Source organism: Phascolarctos cinereus, unplaced genomic scaffold (assembly GCF_003287225.1).
Source record: "Phascolarctos cinereus isolate Bilbo 61053 unplaced genomic scaffold, phaCin_HiC Scaffold_9;HRSCAF=440, whole genome shotgun sequence".
Classification (NCBI taxonomy): domain Eukaryota; kingdom Metazoa; phylum Chordata; class Mammalia; order Diprotodontia; family Phascolarctidae; genus Phascolarctos; species Phascolarctos cinereus.
In genome coordinates, this window is record NW_027556402.1 from 143,591,929 (window position 1) to 143,610,566 (window position 18,638).

At 39.2% G+C, this 18,638-nt stretch overlaps 1 protein-coding gene and 1 pseudogene across 1 annotated transcript; one reads left to right on the plus strand and one right to left on the minus strand.

Annotated features, from left to right (window-relative positions):
- Positions 1 to 4,851: 4,851 nt before the first annotated feature.
- On the minus strand, positions 4,852 to 6,304 carry LOC110200173 (F-actin-capping protein subunit alpha-1 pseudogene; annotated as a pseudogene).
- Positions 6,305 to 8,208: 1,904 nt separating this feature from the next.
- Positions 8,209 to 14,955, plus strand: SPINK2 (serine peptidase inhibitor Kazal type 2). Its single transcript, XM_020975336.2, has 4 exons — positions 8,209 to 8,362; positions 10,555 to 10,601; positions 13,048 to 13,157; positions 14,799 to 14,955. Exons 1-4 carry the CDS (start codon positions 8,302 to 8,304, stop codon positions 14,842 to 14,844), a joined length of 264 nt encoding a protein of 87 aa, XP_020830995.1. The 5' UTR covers positions 8,209 to 8,301; the 3' UTR covers positions 14,845 to 14,955.
- The last annotated feature ends 3,683 nt before the right edge of the window (positions 14,956 to 18,638 follow it).

An 18,638-nucleotide genomic window follows, 5' to 3' on the forward strand; every position in this document is an offset into this window, starting at 1 on the left:
CAGCCACAGTCAGATTCATTGTAACTTGACTCTGACATGGTGATGTCATTTTGGTCCTCTTCAAGAACAAAAAGCAACAACCATATATGTGTATATATGTATATGTGTGTGCATACATACACACATCCATCCATCCATATATGTGTGTATATATGTATGTATCTATGTGTGTATATATACATAAACACACATACTGATGTATCAATTCAACAGAACAGCTACGTGGTGTGGTAGATAGAGTGCTGGGCCTGGACTCATCTTCCTGAGTTCAAATCTGGCCTCAAGTACTTATCAGCTGTGTGACCCTAGACGAGACACTTAACCATGTTTGCCTTAGTTTCCTCATCTGTAAAATGAGCTGGAAAAGGAAATGGCAAACCCTTCCAGTATCTTTGCCAAGAAAATCCCAAATGGAGTCATGAAGAGCTGGACACAACTGAGAAATGACTAAACAACAACATTAATTCAATGTACTAGCCTTCCAACTCATGTAGTTACTACTCACTGAAATACTGGGACTTCCAGGACCTTTAAATGTTTTATGGGGCTAATGGGACTGAATATTGAATTGAGACTGTCCCAGAAATGCAGAACACATGCTTATCATGGTTGTGAGGCCAATAGTTTGAGTTTACAAAGATATCATTTTCTAGATGGTCTTATCTAACTCTGTTGTCACATAAAAGGTGGAGGTTATACTTAAATTTAGCGTTCAAGAACATGAAACTTCACCATATGTTTTCAAACTCATTTTTGTTCTGTGGTTGGCACCTTTAAAAATCAGCTCTTAAGAAGAGATGTGGTATTCTCCTGCTCTGGAGTTTTAATAGAATTCCTGGTTAATGGCCACGCAACCACGACAATCCTATCATTCTAGAAGGTTTTACCCAGATAACTCAATAAAAAGTGATATTTGCCTTGTTCCCTCAAACTCCTTGAATTATCCAGGAGACTAGTCCAAGCCTTCATTTCACTTTGTGCTGAGCAGACCTGATTTAACAGTTTTGTGAGTATTTCCTCAAAGAGTCTTAAATGCCACATGCTAATTATGGCTTGTTTTCTATACTAGAGGCAGCATGGAAAAAAAACTGGTTTTTGGAATCAGAAGGTCTGGATTCAACTCCTGGTTCTGTCAACTCCTAGCTGTGTGGCTATCATCTCTATACAGATGATTCTCAGATTTATTTATCCAGCCCTTACCTCTTTCCTGGCCTCAAGTCTGAAATCTCCAACTGCTTACTGGATGTTTTGAATTGGATGTCTAGTAGACACCTTAACTCAGCATGTCCAAAAGAGAACTCTTTGATCCCTCTAAGTTCTCTCCCTTCTTAACTTCCCTATTAATTTGAAGAGTACCACCATCTAGTCACCCAGGCTCACAGAATAGCTGCAATGCTCAATTACTCTTTATTCTTTCTCACCTCCCTCATTCCCCCAATAGCCAATTTGTTGCCATGTCCTGTTATTTCTATCTTCACAGCATCTCTAGTATATTCCCCCTTCTCTCTCAGACATTGCTAACACCCTTGTCCAGGCCTTCATCACTTCATTCCTTTTGGATGATTGCAATCGACTGCTGATTGGTCTTTCTGCCTCAAATCTCTCCCACTCTAAGTCATCCTCCTTTCATTTATTGAATAGGCCTTCCTAGAGTGCAAATGTGACCATCTTATTCCACCCTCCACTCCCTCATTCAAACAATTCCAGTGGCTCCCTATTGCCTTTAGGATCAAATATAAAATCCTCTGTTTGGCTTTTAAAACCCTTTATAACCTGATCCTTTCCTACCTTTCTAGTCTTCTTAGATTTCTTATTCTCTCCCATGTACTCTGCAATCAAGTGATACTGCTCTCCTTGCTTTTCCTGAAACTAGACACTCCATCTTTACACTCCAGGCATTTATTCTTTTATTTATTTATTTTCAAAAAATATATATATTTTTAGTTTTCAACATTCACTTCTGTAAGACTTGAGCTCTGAATTTTCTCCCCCTCCTTCCCCTTCCCCATCCCCAAAATGGCATGCAATCTGATATAGGCTATACATATACATTCATATTAAACATATATTCACATTAGTCGTGTTGTAAAAAACAATTAGAATCAATGGGAGAAATCACAAGAAAGAAGAAACAACCACAAAACAGAGAGCAAAGACTATGCTTCAATCCGCATTCAGACTCCATAGTTCTTTCTCTGGATGTGGATATCATTTTCCATCATGGGTCTTTTGGAGTTGTCTTTGATCCTTGCATTGCTGAGAAGAGCTAAGTCTACCAAAATTATTCATCGTACAACGTTGCTGTTGCTGTGTACAATGTTCTCGTGGTTGTGCTCACTTTACTCAGCATCAGGTCATGTAAGTCTAGGTTTTTCTGAAGTCTGCCTGCTCATAATTTCTTATGGAACAATAATATTCCATTACATTCATAGATACTCCAGGAATTTTAACTTGTTATCCCTTATGCTTGGAACTCTCTCTTCTCCTTATTTCCACCTCCTAACTTCTCTGACTTCGAATCTCAGCTAAAATTCTCACTTCTACAAGAAGCTTTTCCTGATCCTTCTTAATGCTAATACTTTCCCTCTGTTGATTATTTTCAATTTGTCCTGTATAGAACTTGTTTGTATACTACTGTTTGTGTGTTTTTTTCCCCTTTTCCTCCCCCCTTCTGGAAAGCTATTCCATATAATGAGTAATTTTTTTAAAGAAAAAAAAAGGTAGAGAAAAAAACAATTGGCAAAACTGAGCAACAGTGTATTAAAAAATATGACAACATATTCAGAGTTCCATACCTCCTGTATCTGCAAAGGAGTTGGGTAGGGGGGTAGGATTTCTCATGTCTCTATTTTCAGTCCATGAATATTCTTTGTAATTTTGCAATGTTCATTTCTGATTGTATCCATTTATATATTATTTTCTTGGCTCTGCTGGCTTCACTCTGCATCAGTTCATGTAAGTCTTTTGGTGGTTCTCTGTATTCATCATATTGATCTTTTCTTACAGTATGGTAATATTCTATTATATCCATGTACTACAACTTGTTTAGCCAGTCCCCAATTAATGGGTATTTACTTTTTTCAGTTCTTTGATGCCATGAAAAGTGCTGCTATAAATATTTTGGTGAATATAGGGATTTTTTTTTTTAATCAGTGAGCTCCTTGGGGCATGTGCCTAGTCGTGAAATCTCTGGGCTAAAGAGTACGGACATTTTAGTCAACTTATTAATTCCGAACTGCTTTACCAATTGGTCATATTAAATCATGGTTCTACCAACAATGCACTAGTGTGCTTATCTTCCCATAGCCTCCCTCCCTGCAACATAGACTATTCATATATTCTGTCATTATGCCAAATTGCTAGGTGGGAGATAAAATCTCAGGATTGTTTTGATTTGTATTTCTCTTATTGTTAGTGATTTTGAACATTCTTTCATTTGGTTAATAGTTCATATTTTTTTTAGAACAAAATCAGTTATTTCTACTAGTAGGTACAGAGGATTTTATAATATGGATAGATATTATGATTGTCAAATAACACAAATAAATATACTTTATTTTGGGGGAAAAAGTTTACATAAATAACGGGACACTTTGGAAACACTCTTGCTTAACCATGTTACTGAACATAAACAATGCCACTGTAAGTACAAACATCCTGTTCTTTAATGTGTATTTGGAGATAGGAAGACAGCACTTGGTTTAAAAAAAATGACTTCATGTTAAGGCCTGGTCACCTAAGAGTAAACAATGTAGAATGAATTCACCATACATAGTTCTGACACTAGCTATGGCAAATCCATGTTGTCTCTGTGTTTTGAGAACTATGGAACTCACCCTCCTGGAAGGACTGGGGCATCACAGCCTAAGGTGAGTTCTTGGCAGGCAGGACGGAAGGAGAATGTCAAATAAGTTTTACAAATCATTTAGAGTGAATTGCCAATGTTCCCTCTAAGTACATTAAGAAGCAGGCAACAACTACTTAGAAGTTACTGTTCTCACTTTGATGCAATTCTTATTTTTTATTTAATGCACAGGTCTGATTAATACTCTTATAGTACAAACTCCAGTAACCTGCTGCAAAGCATTAAGCACGGTATACCTATTATTCCTCAGGCATCTGCATTTTTCAAGTTCTAATATTTCTTCTACATTCAGACTGTGTCAGTAGTTCTTGAATATAAAAAAATATATATAAATGGGGTAACTATATTCTAAAAATGCAGATGCCCATAACAACCATGTTATTAGGGGGAAAGGAATTTTTGGAAAAGAAAGAAAGCAACCAAGTTCACTCGGAAGGAATGTGGTATGTCTTTGGATTAAAAAATGAACAGTAACACAAAACCCCCAAATTTCTCTCAGAGAAGCTGGTTATTGTGTAATTTCCAGAAAACCCCTTTTTTTTCCCACCAAAGGCACGTTAAAAACCTTATTCCAAATATTTAAAAATCTACAGCTACCAGCATGCCATTAAGTGGTAATCAGCAGTGAGAAGAGAAAGGATGTCTATAGATATATCTTGCAGCATAGCGTCCTTAGCTATTGGTTGATCAGTAAAAACCACTGCTGTACTAGAAATGCTATTAAGCGTAAGAGTAGGAGAGTATTGAAAACATTACCTGCCTGTTTGTGAGATGGCTTTCATGGCTAGGAAATTTTCTAACCAATATATAAATTCTAGGACATATCTCTTTCTCTTTCTTTTTTCAATGTTAAAAATAAATGCATTTTTAAAAATCCTGCAAGTAGATACAGTCACAATAGCAAGTTGCATGGCAAAGACCACACACACACACACACACACACACACACACACACACACACACACTCCCCCAAAAACCCCATCAAGACAATGCTGTTGGTTCAATAGTATTCCAAGAGGTTAGAACACCCATTAACTTTGAAAACCTTAGCAAAATACCACACTTGTTTATAAACCATCTACTTAAAAGACCATAATTTTTTTCCCCTTTTTTCCTTTCCTTTCTTGTTCTTGTTCTTGTTCTTCTTTGCATGTTACAATTGGAGAATTTCACATTCAGCCTTAAGCCTTTTGCATTTCTTTGCCAATCTTGTGTCTAAGCGTCTTGTTCTAGCTGATTTTGGTGCCGGGCGAGTGTAAGCTGCCAGTGCCAGTGAATGTGGCATCTGACATTGTTTGATAGTTCTCACTAATTGAGGTCTGATATTCATTTTTGGCATACTCTATGGTTTTAATAAGTTCCTTGGCATCATCAGTAACAGTTACTGAATCCTGTACATCTTTATGACTAATCAACTAAACATTGCCTTCTTCCTAGTAGTGGACCTGAATCTTTAGCACTCCAACCACCTGAGCTGTAGGTGATGTGATGGTAAATTTCCATTCTGATCTCCAATGACCATTCCAGAAGTTTTTAAACTGAAATTTGTGGCTCTCAATACAGGCAATAATAGTCTTCTGCCTATCTCTAATTTTAGCATAAACAGTACAGATCTGGAATAATGATCTTGTATATAATGCATTGTCACAAGATGCCCTCTTTCAAAACTTCAAAGACTTCAAAGCTCCTTCTGTGCCCTCAGGTTGGGGGTCACTTGCTTCTTTCCATAAGTGATCAAACTTAAAGGAAACTATTTCTTGGATCTAAAAATCTGCTACTATGCAGTTCACCACGTTCTGTGCTTAAGACCTGATCATTATCTTCACTGGGTGAACTGATCTTTGTTATACAGGTCAAAACCACCAGCTATCCTTTCCCTGAGGAGATTGTCCTTACTAATTAGGAACCTGACATCATTAAATACTTCATTAAATTCTCCTCGGGGAATGTAAGCGATAAAGTTGGCCGCTTTCCGTACCTTTTCCTCATCTGACACCAGATCCTTGAAGCCCACCATCTTGGGCTGCTCTCCATAATTCTTTTGAGGCATGTTTGTTCATATCATTTGAACACTTCTTTAATGAGGAGTTATATTGGTCTTACATGTGTCTGTTAGTTATCTATATATCTTGAATATCAAACTCTTTTCACAGAAATGATACAAAGATTTTTTTTTGATTCAACCTCTTTGCTTCTTATCCTAGATGCTTTAGTTTTGTTTGTGCAGAAGATTTTTTTTTTTTAGGCAATTGGGGTTAAGTGACTTGGCCAGGATCACACAGCTAGTAAGTGTCAAGTGTTTGGTCTGAGGCCGGATTTGAACTCAGGTCCTCCTGACTTCAGGGCCAGTGCTCTATCCACTGCGCCACCTAGCTGCCCCTATGTTGAAGATTTTCAATTTCATGTAATCAAAACATTTTTAAAAAATCTTTTGAAATTGCTTTCTCAAGAATACGTGTACCCAAAACTCTGAAAGTTATATGATCTACTTCTCCAATTTTTTATGGTATGATCTTCAATATTTAGGTCATGAATCCATTTTGAATTCATTATGGAACATGGTGTGAAATGTTAGTTTAAATCCAATTTCTACCAAATTCTTTCCAGTTTTCTAGTAGTTCATATCTACTATGGAGTTCTTTCCTAAGTTATTTATCCTTTGGAGTTTACTGAACATTGAGTTATTCAGTTCAATAAATTATTTTTGATTCACCCTTGTTGAGTCTGTTCCATTGATCTACACTATTTTTTTAAAAAACAAAATCAAAAGCTTTTGATGATTGCTGCTTGATAATATTGTTTGAGATCTGGCAGTACTATTCCTCCTTCATTCCTACCTTTTATTTATTATTTCCCTTGCTATGGGAGATCTTTAGTTTCTACAAATAAATTTTTATTATTTTATTAAGTTCTGTAAAGTATCCCTTTGATATCCCTTTGGTATAGCAATAAAACCATAAATTAACTTTGGTAGTGCCAAAAAATTGTTAATATAATGACAGAAAAATTGTTAACATCTACCACTCTTTCTGAACAATCCTAGTAATGTCAGAATTCTAGTAATGTCCTTGCATTCCTACTTTTGGGGAGTTGACAGTAGTATTGTCATTTTTCATTGTATTTATGGCATGGCCCAGCCACAAGCATTGAATAGTTCTTCAACTATTTAAAGTGTTCTTTATTTCTTTAAGAAGCATTTTGTAATTGTAGCTATACAAGTATTTCTTGTGCTTTGGTACATCACTTCCCAACTATTTATGAATTTTACAGTTATCTTGATGAGATTGCTCTATTATTATTGCCTCTTGGACTTTATCATTATTATACAGACATGCTGTTGATTTTCATGGGTTTAGTAGCCCAAGACTTTACTGAAGCTATCCTCTTAATATCTTTGCTGATTCCATAGGAGTTTCTAATGCAATATAATAATGTAACATTTGCGTGTTTGATTTGGATCCAAAAGTCTTCTATGCCACTTTTGCCTCTGTGATTTTAGGCAAATCACTTCTCTTTTCTGGCACTCAGTTTCCTTCCTCTGTACTAGGAGGAGGATGGAGGGAAAAGCTTCTCTCATCCTTTTCTACTCTAAATCTATGATCCTACACTCTCCAGAATGGCTCTCTCTATGTACACTGACCCTCCAAAAATAGTCTATTTTCAGGGCAGGTCTTATTGTTAGTAACAGAATAGCCGTCTTTTCTCTCTCTCTCTCTCTCTCTCTCTCTCTCTCTCTCTCTCTCTCTCTCTCTCTCTCTCTCTCTTTCTTTCTTTCATTATCGTCCTTACAGGCGGTTGAATAAGTAAATAAAAAGGAACAAACACAAAGCCGTTAATTAAGATTTAACCTCTTCTTATCCAGATGGCCCCTTTGAAGAAAAACGCACATAAGGGCACACAAACTGGCTAAACCCGAGACTGTTTGTGGGTCTGCTTCTACCCTTTTGATTTTAATTGTAGGCTAAGGTGCTTAGGAAGAGCTCCCTAAGACAGCTCAGGTAGTTCAGAACATACATTCGGAATGAATGAAATCTTTCTTCTATCCCTGGAAACCTCCCGGTTGCCGCCTGCCTTCCCTATAATGGGCTCAATCATGTCCCAAGTGGAGACCGTCTTGGAGTTCAGGTAGACTTGACTCCTCCTTTCTCTCCCTCTTCCTCTCTCTCCTCTCCCCCAAGCCTCCTCTCTAGGTTCCTCGTCTCTCCCCCCACCCCCGGCCACGGCCTCAGAGCTGTTTATGACGCGAATGGCCGTCAAGTCCAGTGGGGGCCCCGGGTAGGGTAGGATGGAATGTAAGGGCGGGGCCAAAGTGTATATCGCTTCACCTTTCCGGTAGAGTCACAGAATTCGTGAGCGTTAACGATCGCTCGCCTCCAAGTGCTTCTGAAGGTGCTGGAAGACCGCTTGGGGAGAGCGAAAGCGCCTACCGTGGGAGGATGAAGCTGTTTTCCGTTGTGTTCCCCCTGTTCGTGATGCTTCTGACCAAGAACTTCACAGGTAGAGGGTACAGTTGGGACTGGCCAGTGCCCTCCTTACCTGATCTTCCCTCCCACCCCCCACAAGAGAGGGGAGGGAAGAAATAATTTAAGGGATTCCCATCTACTGAGAACCTTTAGGGGAAGAGGTACGGGGGAGGTAGAGGAAAGAAGGTACTTGCCTTAGGCTGGGCTTGCTTCTTCATCTGTGAAAATAGGGGCAGTTGGATTAAACCTCTGTCCAAATCCAATGCCCTGGGGTTGTATGGCATCTGTTGCCTTTAGAAAGGAGCTTTTAAGGGGGTAACTAGGTGGCCCTGGCTTCAGGAGGACCTGAGTTCAAATGTGGCCTCAGATACATAACACTTACTAGCTGTGTGACCTTGGGCAAATCACTTAACCCCATTGCCTAGCCCCCCCCCCCAAAAAAAAAAGAAAGGAGAGATTAAATAAATGGCTTGCCAAGGGTCACCAAAGTGTGCCAAGGCTAGACTTGAACCAGACTTCAAGGACGACTCTCTCTCCACTAAAGCCAGCATCCTCAGACTCTTAAGTTGCAGAGATTGTGAGGATTGAAATTGGTTGAGAAAGTTTGAGCTCCCTGCACTGATGAAATCAGAGGTCCAGTCCCACTCCACCTCATGACATGTTAGAGAACTTTCTCCATTACTTTTTGGACAAGGGTGACCAGTTCCTGCCTGGTGAGGAAAACATTTCAGAAGTCAAGCACCTAGCTAGGAGTTTACTAAATGCCTTTTTTTCACCTTCAATTCCCCTTCCTTCTCTATGTGAATGCTTTTGTCTCTGTTTAATGTTTAACTGTTTAATGCAGTCACTGTTACTTAGAGCAGCTGGGGAAGTGGAGATTTTTCTGGAAATAAAGACCAGGAGTTTTTTTTTTAAATAACAAAAATGATCCTACCATATGTGGGTGAATTCTCAGTACCTGAAGGTGAGGGAAATTTGCAATAACTATATTTGTAAAGTACTTTAGGACCTCTACAGTATTTCTAATAATTGATATCCATTCTTTGCCTGAATGCTTCCAGCAAGAAGAACTCACTATTTCATTAGGCAACCAGCCTATTCCACTTTAGGGTAACTAATTGTTAGGAAAATTTTCCTTACATTAAACCTAAATTGATCTCTTTTCTCTTTCACCCAACACCTAGAGTCTGCCTTTTGAGATGAAGCACTGTAAGTCTAATAATCCCTCTTCAGTGCGATACCCCTTAGAAAACACATGAACCCAGATATTATGTCCCCTCTGCGTCTTCTCTTCTCCAGGCTAAAGATCCGAAGTACCTTCAACTAAACTGCACGTGCCTGATCTTGAGGCTTTTTCCTGCCCAGGTGGCTTTCCTCTGGATGCTTTTCATTTTATTATTGTCTTTCGTAAAATGTGGCACCCTCTAGATAACGTTTTGGTTGTGATCTGGCCAGGACACAGCTAATGAAGATTTATTAAGTGCCTACCATGTGCCAGGCAACCATATTATTACTTCCTTAATCCTAAGAGACACTGTCTTCAGTTTCCTAAGATTACATGAATTTTTCTGGCTGCTGTGTCATATTTGACACTTACTAAGTTTGTAGTCCACTAAAACCCTGGCTCTTTTTCAAACAAACAGCTGCTGCCTAGCCGTGCGTTCCCTATCTTGTACTTGACAACTTGACAAGTTAAGCTTAGGTAACTTGTGTCTTATGTATTGGGTATCAGTGATACACCAAGTGTTGTCAAAAACAAAATGTAAAGTTAAAAGGAATCCAAGCCAGATGAGACTTTAAAGAGCTTCCATTTGGTAGGGCATAGAGTTTAAATAAAGTTGGGGAACTTTGATTACCTGGCTTTAAATTCAAAGCCACCAAGAACAAAAGTGTTAATACCTTTAGCATAAATAATCTCCACGTTGAACTTTACTCTGTAGCTCAAAACTCAGATAAACTAGGACAGTTAAACCCATAAAGAGGGTGACTTAACAATAGGAATAAATGTTCTACCTGCAAGTCTTCCCAGGGAAGTGTGAGAGAACAACCTAATTCCAGCCAAGGCTAGGTTTGGAAGGGGGAGTGAGGGGTGTTTTAGAAAGATATGGATGAGAATAAAAGTCCTAGACCTGGATATACCTGAAAATGAAAGTACTGATGAAAGATTACCAGGTAATAACTTATTTAAGGAATGCTTATGGAACAATGTTCTTTGATTTCTTTTAGTGGCTTCATCCTATGCTTTCTATGATGATAACAGGGTCCCAGAAATGGTAAGTAGAAAATAACTTTTTTTGTTTCCATTTATGATATAGAGTCATAAAATTAGACTCAAATTTCATTAGGCTTCCAGAAGCATTTGAAACCCTCTGCCTCCTTTCAGACACTAGTGTCTTTACTAGGCAAGATATATAGATAAAGATAGGTGTATGAGTTCCATTAAAAAACCCTACAGTTTGAAGGTCTAGGGAATGATTTTATTTTCCCAATTTTCTTAAGAACACATTAATGTATTCGTATTACACAATGGGATTTATTGAATCTAAAACTGGAAGGGAACTTAGAAATTACTTTGTTCAGTAATTTTGATTGTGTCTGACTTCATTCCCCCACTTTGGGGTTTTCTTGGCAAAGATACTGTAGTGGTTTGCCATTTTTTTTCCTCCAGATCATTTTACAGATGAGGAAACTGAGGCAAACAGGGTTAAGCAACTACCAGGGTCACACAGCTGGTAAGTGTCTGAGGCTGGATTTGAATTCAAGTCTTCCTGATTCCAAGCTCTGTCCACTGTGCTATCTAGCTGCCCCTTAGTATGACTATATTCAAGCATGGTATAGTTTTCTTTTTTTTAAAACTGGACATGTGGTTTCATTAGTCAGTCAATAAACATTTATTAAGAACCTACTAAGGAGCAGCTAGGAGCCTTACTGGATAGAACACCAGCCCTGGAGTCAGGAGGACTTGAGTACAAATCTGGTCTCAGATGTTGACTAGCTGCGTGACCCTGGGCAGATCACTTAACCCCAGTTGCCACCCACCCACACACCACAGAACCTACTAAGTACCAAGCACTGAGCTAAGTGCTAAGAGATGCAAAGAAAGGCAAAAAATAATGCTTGTCCTCGAGGAGTTTACAATCTAAAGAAAGAAGACAACATAAAAAGGAAGTAGAATAGCTGGGAGGGGGGAAGGGGAGAAGGTAAGGGAGAAGGTACTTGGCAGGCAGGTAAGATGGACAAGTTCAGAGAAATGCAACTGTGTGGGAAACGCCTTACCTGGGCTCCCTCCTTAAATGGACATAGTGGAAATGGACATAGAGCTCTCTATCCCCTCTAATCAGAAGGGGAGCTAGGGGTGACGGACAGTCAGGAATAGAGTACTGATGAAGTGAGTTCCAGGTCATAATCTTGTAGGATGAAGAGGTTCCTGGAGGGAAATTTGGTACAATAACTTCTTTCATCAATGTAGATTAGCAGCTGATCTCTAATTAATAATCTTTGAGAAGTTTCTGAGACACTGAGAGACTTACTCATGGTCATACCCCTAGTGGGTGTCAAAGGCCGTACCTGAATCCAGGTCTTCCTGACTCCAAGGATGGCCCTCTATTTCCTCTAGCATTCTGTCTGTCGTGATGTCATGACTACCACTTTGATGACTAGAATCATACCTGAAGCTCCTAAAACGGGGAGTGTGAGAATACTATCAGGGCAGATATAATTTAACCTCTGGTACAGTAGTGAGTATGGACCTTGAATCACCAAGTACTCAGACATCGTTTGTTATAGTTTGAATTGTAAAGATTCTACAGCCATGTGTAAATTGCTGACTTCTGGAGTCCTCAGTGGTCCCACTACCTAGGAGAGTACTTCCACGGTCAAGAAGGGAGAGAGCCCATTTCTCCCCACCCCTAGGGAGCAAGGCCTAGAAATAGAGATTGAGAGGTGGCACTAGCAAATTTCATGCTAGATCTAAGATTTGCTTCCTAACTCCCTTGATCCTCTAGACCTAGCTGTCCACTAAACAAGTGACATCTTCTAACCTTAGGGTCATAGATTTAAAGCTAGCTCAGAGAGATCAGCTTATTTCCCAGATGAGGAAAATGAGGCCCAGAGACATGAAGTATCTTGTTCAAGATTGCACAGGTATTAAGTGTTGAGGCAGGATTTGAACTCTATCTCCAAAAATTTTTATTTTTTATTTTATTTTATTAACATTTTTTTTTTATTTTTAAAAAGAGGCTGTGTGGTACAGTGCAAAAACTTTTCAATTTTATATAATCAAAATTTTCTATCCATAGCTAACATGCAAATCAACATTGCTTCTTAAGCAATACTCCCAAGATTTTATTAAAAGGAATTAGTTACCCTTTACTGCCTGTGCCCAGAAGACAAGCAAAGCTGAAAAATTGAATGGATTCCTATATAGCTTTCTATTTTATGTTGTTAGAAAAAACAATTATAGTCACAAATTGTTGACTCAGATGATCTTATAAAATATGGTGCCTCTCTTTTCTCTCTAGACAAATTCTAAGGCTTGAATATGACTTGCTATTACAAAGGTGTACCTTCTGATTATCTGGCAAAGCTTCAGAATAGTTCTTTTTAAAAAAATCACATATCCATTTAAGTATTGAAATATAAGAGGGAACATCCTATGATACTCTGCTATTTGAAAAAACATTTTATTCCAGGCTTTTCTCTAATTCTCTCTTTTCCTAGCCCGACTGCAAATGGTATTCCCTTCCAGGATGTCCAAGAGACTTAAACCCTGTATGTGGAACAGATTCCATAACCTATGGCAATGAATGCCTACTTTGTCAGAAAATTAGGTAACGTATGACAGCAATGGACCCCTCAAGTCCATTCCATACCCCTATTCCCTCTTAGCTTCTTGATAATGTAGGAAATTAAGTAAAGGAATCAGATGTTGAGTGCTTCTTATTCCCAGAATGACTACAGGAATCAGGCTTGAAAAGAATGGCTATGTTACAGTGATGTTTCTCTGCTGTCTTAAGCTAACAAAGGACAAAAATCAAGAACTTCAGATCATAGGGTTTAGAGATGGAAGAGATCTTCTAGTCTAAACACCTTTAGGTTTATAGGGATAATTTCAGAGGATGGAAAAATAGTTTTTTCTGTTCGTTCCCAACATTAAGCAGTAAATAGTCTCTAAATTTTTTCAATTAACATACATTTATTTTCTTCCCTCCATTTCCCCCACCCATTGAAAAAGAAAAACAAAATCTTTGTATCAAATATGCATAGTCGAGCAAAACAAATTCTGATCTTATGAACTTCAGTAATCACAGTTTAAATTTGTATAATTCTTTTTTAAAATTAACTTATTTTTAGTTTTCAACATTCAATTCCATAAGATTTTGAGTTTTAAATTTTCTCCCCCACTCACTTCTCCCCCTCTCCCAGACTGCCAAACAATCTGATATAGGCTTTACTTATACATTCATATTAAGCATATTTTCCCATTAGTTGTGATGTAAAGAACAATTAGAACTAATGGGAGGAACCACGAGAATGAAGCAATAAAACAAAACAAAGGAAAAGGAGAGCAAATAGTGTGCTTCTACCTGCACTCAGACTCCATGTTTCTTTCTGTGGGTGTGGACACCAATTTCCCTCATGAATCTTTTAAGTTATCTTAGATTCTTGCATTGCTGTGAAGATCCAGGTTTATCAGAGTCAGTCATTCCATAATGTGGCTGTCACTGTATATAGTTCTTTTAAGATTTGCAAAGTGGTGCACGCACATTATCTTACTTGACTCACAGCATCCCAGGAAAATAAGTGATGTCATCACATCCTATTTAACTTATTGGGAAACTGGGTCTCTCCAGAGAGATTGAATGGCGCATCCTGCTTTCCCTAGCTAATCAAGAGCTTGAGGCAAGATTCAAACGCCCCGGGTCTTTCTGATGCCAAGAGACATTCACTCCTAGTCAGTGTTGTTGCGTCACACTATCTCTTTGCACAGAAGTTCTAGCCATGAAAACTCTAAAGGTTTATTTAGTCCCCTATACTTGATGCACTTCAGTGTACTTGAAGAACTGACCCGAGGCTAGATAGGTACTCACAATTCCGGCTTTAAAAATACACATTCTTAGTGTTTAGGCATTGCATACATTTAAAGTCTCACACACTCCCCTCCAGGCACTCCATCCCACCCCCCAGTCAGGCCTTGCTCCACAGAGAGAAGTTATGGACATGTCAAGGTGCTCCTTGTTGACAGAAATCCAAGAAGGAGGTACACGTATTGAACTTCTCCCCCTCCCCCCGCCCCCCGACAACCATAGTGCAAGGGTTCTCTAAAACTGAATAAACACCCTCCTTAGAGTATAATGGTACATAGCATGCAAAGACTTTTTTTTTTAAAGGCAAAGTAGGGGCGGCATTTTGTTTTCTTTCTTTTTTGAGATGGGGTGAGCCATGATTGGGAACCTCTGTTTTGTTTGCAGGGACGAACAACAGGACATTCAAATCAAGTGGAGGGGAGTCTGCTGATGATTCAGCAGACACGAAGAAAATACGGCTGAGAGAAAACACTTTAAAATGGGAGAATCACCTGAAACTTTAGCTTTCACTTTTCAAGTTTCATAAATTTTCTTGACTCCCCTACTGTTTCCTGGAAGATTTATTAGTAAGATCTAATTGAAGAGGGGAGGTGGGAAGGAACTGCATGGCGTAGCAATAAGTCTTTTCATATCCCGGGGGGTTTGTTTCTTTCGCTGGGTCTCTCTTCTGTGGCTGTAGTTAAGATCTTATTTGCCGGATAGTTTCTACATTGTCTCTAAGTCTGAAAAAAACCAGCATTTCGTTCCACTGCAATGTGAGAACCGCACTGCTCTCTCTGCAGCCTGTGGCTGCACCTTGCTTCACCTGCAGCATTCCCTTTCAAGTGAAGGTACATTTCATTGGTCAGGAATAGCCACCCTTTGAGAAGGCAAGATATCTTCCTTTTTACTTCTAATTTTCTAACGTGAATATTTTGTAGGGAGCTAGTCCTGTGCTCTGAACACAAAGGGTCAAGAATTTGACACTCGGCTAAAGTTGAGGTTAGCAAGTCACAGAAACTTAGATAGAAAGTGGTTTTGGGGTCCAGTAGCCTTAGCTGCACAGCCCCACCTTTAGAGTGGATGGAGGAATTTCCCCTTCCTAGGTTTGGTTCAGAATATAGAGGCTGAGAATTTTATCCAAGCAACAGGAAGGATGGTGAAGTGAGTATAAAGTTGGCCTTGGAATCAAAGAAGATATGGGTTTGAGGCTAGCTTCTGACATATCCTAGCTATATGACCCTGGGCAAGTCACTTACCCTGCTAGCATCCTTTAGGCAGCTCTCTCCAAGACTAAATGGGAAATTCCTCCCATAATCCAGTTTAAAAGAAAGTGGAAGGGAAGGATGGTAATGTTTATTTTGGTCTAAAAATTCCACAGCCTTAGTAAATCATATTCTATGTACCTTGGTTTTTTTTATTTTTTGGTGAGGTAAGTGGGATTAAGTGACTTGCCCAGAGTGACACAAGCTAGTGAATGTTATCTGTCTGAGGTTGGATTTGAACTCAGGTTCTCCTGACTCCAAGGACAGAGCTCTATCCACTGTGCCACTTAGCTGCCCTACTACTTTGATTTTTAAATTAAGCAGTTCACCCATGCCATCTGCAGAGACTTCACACAGAGCCTTGTGGATTCCCATCATTTTAAAAGACGTGTTTTTTAAAGTGCTCTTTAAATCAACAGGACCCAGAAACATCCATAGTTATCTCTTCTCTGGGGGGGAGTCTGTTTCCCATTGGCCCCTAGCCCCAGGATTAGTGGTTGCCATGAGACTCACACAACATCCTGGTTATCTAGTCCTGGATTGGCATTGTACTCAGAGCCTGCTATAAGAAGTCCTTGTCTCTATTTAGGTTCGAAGTCCGTTGAAAGCTAGATGTCCCAAATAAAGCAATATAAACCTAGGGTGGCCAAGAGGTGAGCCTCCCTGGCCACTCAGTTCCAAGGAGATTTCAGATGGCATTTACATTACAATATGAAATCACCTGAAGCATCAAGCTCCAATATGCCAACCTGAGAGAATGGCAAAAGGGTGGGGGAATGCAGGCCATAAAGAACATATAACTCAACAAAATCAAGCTGTCTCAATCCCGCAAGAAACACAACTTGGAGCTATTACTGTACCCCACCTCTTCCTTGCAAATGTCCCTCTGTTCCCTCCAGTGACTGAAGGGCAGCATCACACCATTCCCAAATTCTTTGCCGTGTGTATGTGTGTGTGTGTTGTGTGGCGTAAAGGCATGGATGAAAAGGCACTGCAGAAACTAGGCAATAAGATCACAGATTTAGAACTCAAATGAACTTGGGCCCTATTGGCCACATAGGTCAATTTCACACACCACTACCCTCTCCTCCATTTTGCAGATGAGAAAACTTAAATTTCCCTTGGAACTTAAATTCATTCAATAAATGTTAAGTACTACAATGTGCCAGGCACTGTGCTGTGCACCAAGGATACAAAAAGGTGAAAGATGACGGCCCCTGCCTTCCTTTAACAGAAGAGACAACATGCAAACAAATGTAAAGCAAACTCTATCTGGGATAAATAGGAAATAATTGAAAGAGCAAAAGCACTGGAATCAAGAGGAGTTAGAGAAGGTTTCCTGTAGATGGCGGGATTTTAGTTGAGACTTAGAGTATTTCACACAGGTAGTAAGCATCTTAGATCTGATTTGAGCCCAGGTCTTGTGACTCTTTTGTCTTTACATTGTACTATGTTGCCTCTCAAGCTAATGGATAAGAAGTAGTTTAAGCACTTTATGAGCATTTATGCTTCCTCTCTAAGGACCCAGGCCAGGAGTCCTCACCAAATGAAAAACTACTTGCTCACAACCAAGACAAAATACAAACTGCATCCTGACTTCTTTCTTTCTTCCCCAGAGCACTAATTCCAGCCAGCAACACCCCACAAGGGAAACGAGGGTCTTGTCCCCTTGGCCCAGTAGCTAAATTCATTTCTTCCAATGTCACCCCACCTCACCAGATTTAGAGCTGGAAGTCACCTTACAGAGCAGCTAGCGCAACTCCCCTCATTTTGCAGATGAGAGAATCAAAGCTCAGAAAGGCTAATAATCCATTTAGACATTTTAATGTTGGCAAAGTGTTTTCCTTGTAACCTTGTGAGGTTTCTTAGCAAAGTCTGTGCAAAGTCATGCTGTTAGTAAGGGGCAGACCCAGGATTTAAACTTAGGTTCCCTGACTTGGATTGCTGCTTACAAAGAGCAATGCAGGGACCGTCCAAGGATGTGTATTCCTTGAGGGCCATGAGCTGTGCCCAGGAGAATAGCAGTCCAGAAGTACAAGCTCCTCCTCTAAGGTGTTAAGTGTTTTCATATGTGACAATAAAACCAAGCTCCTGGATTCATACCAGAATATGTGCCAGCCACCACATATTTTTCTCAGTATTCCCTAGGGCTGCCCACTCCACCAAGGAACCAAATGCATGGAATCAGTGTTCTCTTCTGTTAGCCCTGTCAGAAACTTGTATATCCCTGGGAAATGTGGGCATGTGGCTATCAAGCAGAACCAGTTGTCCTGACCACTCAGGCATGAGGGAAGGTGGGAGTTGTTTAAAAGCTAAGCAAAGACTTGGAGTCACTCTTTTTCTACTGATGGCTACAGTGTGTGGCCAGGCTCACATGTTCATCTAGAGCAGACCTGCACGACTTGGCAGGAGGTAGGGGTCAAAATTAAAATAGGCTAAACTTCTTTAGGCCGAAGATAGATTTTTAGTGGCTCACTTTCCAAGTAAAGGTATAATTAATGATTAAACTATTTTGCAAATAAGCCATATTTTTTAAAAAGGGAAATTTCAATTAATATCAGTTAATTACACTTTAAAATTTTTATTTATCATGAAATCACATTAATGTTAAAAAATTACTTTGCTAAGCTGTACAAGTTTTAATACATTTTCCAGGTTTTCTTACTGTTTCCATTTAGTTAATGGGATGTATTACACTTCTTGTCAGCAATCAGTTTATCATCACCTACTCTTCACTGCACAATCACACATGACAAACTTATATTCTCAAAAACACTTTTTTTTATTGGGACATAATCCAACAACTGCAATCAGCAAACACTTCTTTATGAAGTCATACTCAGTAAAAGACTTCCCAGAGCAGCAATTTCTTTAGAAATAAAATTAACCTTAGTAGCTGCCTCATTTTCTGAGTTTACTTTCTTGAAAAACTTGTTCCCCACTGACTCTTTTGTTTTTTTTTTTTTTTTTTGCTTTTTGG

Bases quoted from the DNA above. Each gene is read 5' to 3' on its own strand.
- SPINK2 (XM_020975336.2), top strand. From the start codon at position 8,302: ATGAAGCTGTTTTCCGTTGTGTTCCCCCTGTTCGTGATGCTTCTGACC. The intron at 10,602-13,047 runs GTAAGTAGAAAA...CTCTTTTCCTAG, and splicing joins ATAACAGGGTCCCAGAAATG to CCCGACTGCAAATGGTATTC. The intron at 13,158-14,798 runs GTAACGTATGAC...TTTTGTTTGCAG, and splicing joins CTACTTTGTCAGAAAATTAG to GGACGAACAACAGGACATTC.